Source organism: Penaeus japonicus, unplaced genomic scaffold (genome assembly GCF_977035675.1).
Source record: "Penaeus japonicus unplaced genomic scaffold, GWHDUDI00000001_assembly GWHDUDI00000040, whole genome shotgun sequence".
Classification (NCBI taxonomy): domain Eukaryota; kingdom Metazoa; phylum Arthropoda; class Malacostraca; order Decapoda; family Penaeidae; genus Penaeus; species Penaeus japonicus.
In genome coordinates, this window is record NW_028234442.1 from 7658033 (window position 1) to 7665532 (window position 7500).

General features: G+C 41.1%; 1 protein-coding gene across 1 annotated transcript in view; it reads left to right on the forward strand.

The window, feature by feature from the left end:
• Positions 1-7500, forward strand: part of LOC122265436 (uncharacterized) — a gene marked incomplete in the record, with an annotated part of 52692 nt that overhangs the window by 24688 nt on the left and 20504 nt on the right. The window contains 4 exon segments of the mRNA XM_086534031.1: positions 204-329; positions 417-650; positions 6983-7075; positions 7214-7318. Of these exon segments, the coding sequence (XP_086390157.1) occupies positions 204-329; positions 417-650; positions 6983-7075; positions 7214-7318 (558 nt within the window).

Here is a 7500-nt window from a genome sequence, read left to right on the forward strand (position 1 = left end):
CATTCTACCATCTTTCTCACATAGATATAATCTTGGTAACCTGATTTGTGACTTGAATTTCTAATTCATTGCTGGGATTCATTGCTCTGACGACCCGGGAGGGAGGTCAGGGAGGTAAAATTTGTTTTTCTTAACATTTATGATTAGATAATTAGAGACTAATTCTTTTCACCCTGTTAACCTTTGAACACGTTTTATTCCAGAATAAACTTGACGAGTTACAAGAAAGATTCAAGTCCAATGAAAAAGAATTGCTAGTAGTTCAGAAGGAAAAACAAGAACTTTTGCTGAAACTTAAGAAAAATGAGGAAGATATACAAAAAATGGAGGTACTGGACATTCTGTTGATGTACAATATTATGTGTGTATATGTGAATGTGTTTTGAACCAAATTAATTCAATTTCCGATCAAACAGGACAGACTACTCCTAGTGACCAAACAAAGGGAGACATTGCTTAAGGAGCGGGAGGGGGTCATGCACCAGCTTGAAGAGGTCAAAAAGGATAAAGAAGAGTTCGCGAGAGAGAGAGAAAGGGTCACGAAGGAGAGAGACGAGGCGGCAAGAGAGAGAGATGAGCTCATGAGCGAAAATGAAAGGCTGTTAGAGAAGGAAGCTGCATCGATACCCCTAAAGAGTGATGTGTTTCAGGTAGATGATTAAGAAAAAATAATAATAAAAAAAAACTCAAGTAAAAAGACAATTAACACGATCAAAAACATACACACAAAGACACGATGTCACCAAAGAGCGACCTTTCATAAGTATAGAATACAAAAATTTAAAAAAGTACAGTGACAGCTAATAAAAAAATACCCGTAAGTACAGGCACACAGGACCCAGTATACATGCGCACACACACACAATATACACACACACATACACACACTATACACACACATAAACACACATAAACACACATACACGCTCACACACACACACTACCAACACACATACACACACATACACATACACACACACATACATACAAACTACACACACACTACACACACATACGCACGCATTACACACACACCCATACACACACACATACACACAAACTACACACACATACACGCTCACACACACACTACACACACATATACATACATACACACACATACACACAAATACACACAAATACACACATACTACAGACACACACACACTACACACACACACTACACACACACTACACACACATGCATCCACACACTAAACACGCTTACACATACATGCTCACACACACACACATACACGCTCACACACATACACACACTACACACACACTACACACACATACACGCTCACACATACACGCTCAAACACACACATACACGCTCACACATACACACTACACACACACACGGTCACACTTACACATACACACACACTACACACACATACACGCTCAAACAAACACACTACATACACTACACACACACATACAAGCTCACACCCACAAACTACACACACACACTCACACAATACACACCCACACACCACACACACACATACATACAAATACACACACACTAGACACACACACTACACACACACTTACACGCTCACACACACACACTATACACACACACAGGGTCACACACACACATACACGCTCACACACACATACACGCTCACACACACATACACGCTCACACACACATACACGCTCACACACACATACACGCTCACACACACACTACACACACACACGCTCACATACACACACAAACATACACACACTACACACACACTACACACATTACACACACATACATACACACACATACACACACATACACACACTACACACACATACACACACACTACACACACTACACACACACACGCTCACACACACTTATACACGGTCATACACACATACACGCTCACACACACACATACACACACTACACACATACACAGAACACACACATACACATACACACACACATACACTAACACACAACATACACTCACACACACAACACAACTCACCACACACACACTCACATACACCCTCACACACACACTCACACACACCACACACACACACACACTACACACACATAACACGCTACACACACATACCAACACATACACACACAACACACTACACCACAATACACACCTACACACAACACACACATACTCACACAAACACATACATACACACACTACACACACATACACACTCACACATACACACTCACACATACATATACGCTCACACACACAAACGCTCACACAAAAATACACGCTCACACACATACACTACACACAAAAACACACACAAACGCTCACACAAAAATACACGCTCACACACATACACTACACACAAAAACACACACTGCACTACACACACTACACACACGCTCACACACACTACACACACATACACACACTACACACACATACACACACATACACACACTACACACACATACACACACATTACACACACATACACGCACATAAACACACTACACACACGCATACACGCTCACACACACACACACACACACACATACATACAACATACACACACACACACACACACACACTACACACACACACGCTCACACACACTACACACACATACACGCTCACACACACATACACGCTCACACACACACACTGCACACACACACATACACGCTCACACACACACACTACACACACATACACACACACACACTACACACACATACACGCTCACACACACACAAATATACATGCTCACACACAGTACACACACACAACCAAACACACTACACAAACACTACACACACATACACGCTCACACACACTACGCACACACAACACTACACACACACTACACACACACATGCTCACAACCAAACACACTACACACACATTACACACAAATACACACTCACACACACTACACATACACTCACTACACACACATACACGCTCACACATACACGCTCACACATACACGCTCACACACATACACGCTGACACACACACTACACACACACACGCTCGCACACACACATACACGCTCACACACACACATACACGCTCACACACACACTACACACACATACACGCTCACACACACTACACACATATACACACACACTACTCACATACACACACAATACACACACATACACACATTACACACACATACACTCTCACACACACATACATGCACACACTACACGCACACATATACACTACAAACACACACACGCTCACACACTCACATACACTCTCACACACACACATACATGCTCACACACACATACACGCTCACACTAACATACTAAACAGACATATACACACTCACACACGCATACTACATGTACACATACACGCTCACACACACACATACACGCTCACACACACATGAACATACACGCTCACATACACACACTACACACACACATAGACACACACTACACACACACATACATACACATACACACACACTACACATAAACATACAAGCTCACACACACACACAAACATAAACGTTCACTCACACACACTACACAAACACACTACACAACACACACACAATAAACACACACACACTACACACACACACATACACGCTCACACACAACCACACTACACACACACATACACGCTCACACATACACGCTCACACATACACGGTCACACACACATACACGCTCACACACAAACAAACTACACACACAAACCCTAAAAACACACACTACACACACATACACACTCACACATACACGGTCACACACACACGAACATACACGCTCACATACACACACTACACACACAAACAAACTACACACACACATACACACACATACACACACTACACACACACATACACACACATTAAACACACATACACACACATACACACACTAAACACACATAAACGCTCACACATACTACACACACACATACACACACATACACACACATACACACACTACACACACACATATACGCTCACAAACACAGTACACACACATACAAACACATACACACACTACACACATACTACACACACATGCTCACAAACATACACACACATTACACACACATACATACACACACATACACACATACTACACACACATACACGCTCACACACACACGCTACACAAACACATATACACACATAGCCACAAACAAACTAAAGACACACACACTAAACACACACATACACACTAACACACACTACACACACACATGCTCACACACACATACACACTAACACACACATACACGCTCACACACACACTACACACACATACACACACATACACGCTCACACACACACGCTACACACACACATATACACACATAGCCAAAAACAAACTAAAGACACACACACTACACACATACACACACACTAAACACACACATACACACTCACACACACTACACAAACACACATGCTCACACACACATACACACTAACACACAGACACATACATGCTCACACACACACTACACACACACTATACACAAAAACTATACACACACTACACACACACTAAACACAAATATACACACACTACACACACACATACACACACACTACACACACATACTACACACTACACACCAAACACACACACACTAACACACACACACAACACACACATACACACACATACACACATACACACACTACACACACAACACCTCACACACACTACACCACACAACACACACACTCACACCACACATACACACACCACACACACACTACAGCTCACACACACACAACACACATACACACACCACACACACACTACACACTCATACACGCTCACAAACACTAAACACACACATACACGCTCACACAAACACACTACACACACATACACACACTACACACACACACAACACACATACTACACACACACATACACACCCCACATCACCACACACACATAACCTCACCATACACACACCACCACACACACACACAACACGCTCACACATACTACACACATAACACAACAACACACAAAACACCACATACACACATACACACACACTCACACACACTAACCACCACACATACACTACACACACACACTACACACACACTACACACACAAACACACAAACTACACACATATACACACACACACACACACACACACACACACACTACACACACACTACACACACTACACGCACGCGCTCCCACACACTACACACACTGCACGCTCACACACACACTACACACACACAAACGCTCACACACACATACACGCTCACACACACTACACATACAATACACACACTACACACACGCTCTCTCACACACTACACACACTACACACACGCTCTCTCACACACTGCACACACACTACACACACACTACACTCACACACTCACACACACACTACACACATATACAAGCTCACACACACTACTCACACACACTAAACAAACACACTACACACACATACACGCTCACACACATACGCACACTACACACACACTACACACACATACACGCTCACACATACACACACTACACACACACTACACACATACATACACACATACACACACATACACGCTTACACACACTACACACACACACACTACACACATACATACACACACATACACACACTACACACATACACGCTCACACACACTACACACACATACACACACATACGCTCACACTACAGACAAACACTACACACTCATACACACACATACACACTCAAACACACTACTCACATACGCTCACACACACATACACGCTCACTCCCACACACTGCACACACACATACACACTAACACACACACTAAACACATACACATACACACTCACACACACACTACACACATACACACACTACACACACATACACGCTCACACACACAAACACACACACCAAACCACTCACAACAACACGTACACACACATACACACACACACAACATACACACACACCACACACACAACATACTCACACACACACTACACTCACACACACAATACACCACACTACTCACACACTACACCACACATACACACACAACATACACGCTCACACATATACACACAAACACACACACACCACAACACACATACACACACACACACACACACTACACACACACACGCTCACACACACACACTACACACACATACACACACACACTCACACACACATACACGCTCACACATTCACGCTCACACACACACATACACGCTCACACACACTACACACACACTACACACACACTATACACACATACACACTCACACATACACACATACACGCTCACACACACACACTCACACACACACAGATGCTCACACGCACATACACGCTCACACACACACATACACGCTCACACATACACGACCCCAAATTCAAACAAGCAGGAGCACAAATAAACGTACACATAAAGTATTCAGTGCTGTCAGGTGTAATGGCAGCGGTTCATTTAGAAAAAAATAAATAAATAAACAAGAGCTCCATACCCTAATATATGATTATTTATCATCATTTTTAACCTCATTATCATCATCATTATTATCATTATCATCAACATTATCGACATCAGCATCATTATCATTATCATCATCATCGACATCATCATCATTATCTTTATCATCATCATCGACATCATCATCATTATCATTATCATCAACATCTTTGACATCATCATTATCATTATCATCAATATCATCATCGACATCAACATCATCATTATAATCATAATTTCATTATCATTATCATTATCATTATTATCATCATTGTTATTATTGCAAACACTGTGTGTGTGTGTGTGTGCATATGATTTTCCATAATCGGATACACCTTTCAGTAAATATATATATATATATATATATATATATATATATATATATATATATATATATATATATATATATATATATATATATATATATATATATATATATATATATATATCTGTGTGTATGTATGTATGTATTTATGTACACTTGCCAGAATAAAGAAGACAAAGAAAAAGACTTGAAGAAACAGAATCAAGAACTTCAGGAAAAGTTAAAAGTCGTCTCGGAATTCTTCCAAAACAAGCAGGTATTTTTATTAAGACTTTCAATATCAGAAAAGAATACTGCTCTTATCTATATTTAGTTAATGATCATCCCTGTATCTATCAATCTATCTGTATATATTTCTCACATTCTCTTCCTTTTTGTCTTTTTTTTCTAATAGACACACCTTCGAGAAAAATACGAAGAGAGGAAAGAGGAAGTACAAAGCTTACAAAAGGAATTAGAGGAACTGAAGAATGCCCAAGGGCCTTCGAAAGGTTCTCAGGTAAGAGTAGCAGAAGAGGGAAAATGAAAGTGAGAAAGATGAGGAAGCGTGTTTGTGTGAGTTTGTGTGAATATACATATATAAATACACTTTTTCTCTTTCTCTCTCGCTCTCTCTTCTCTCCCTCTTTCTATCTTGCTCTCTCTCTCTCTCTCTTTCTCTCTCTCTCTCTCTCATTCTCT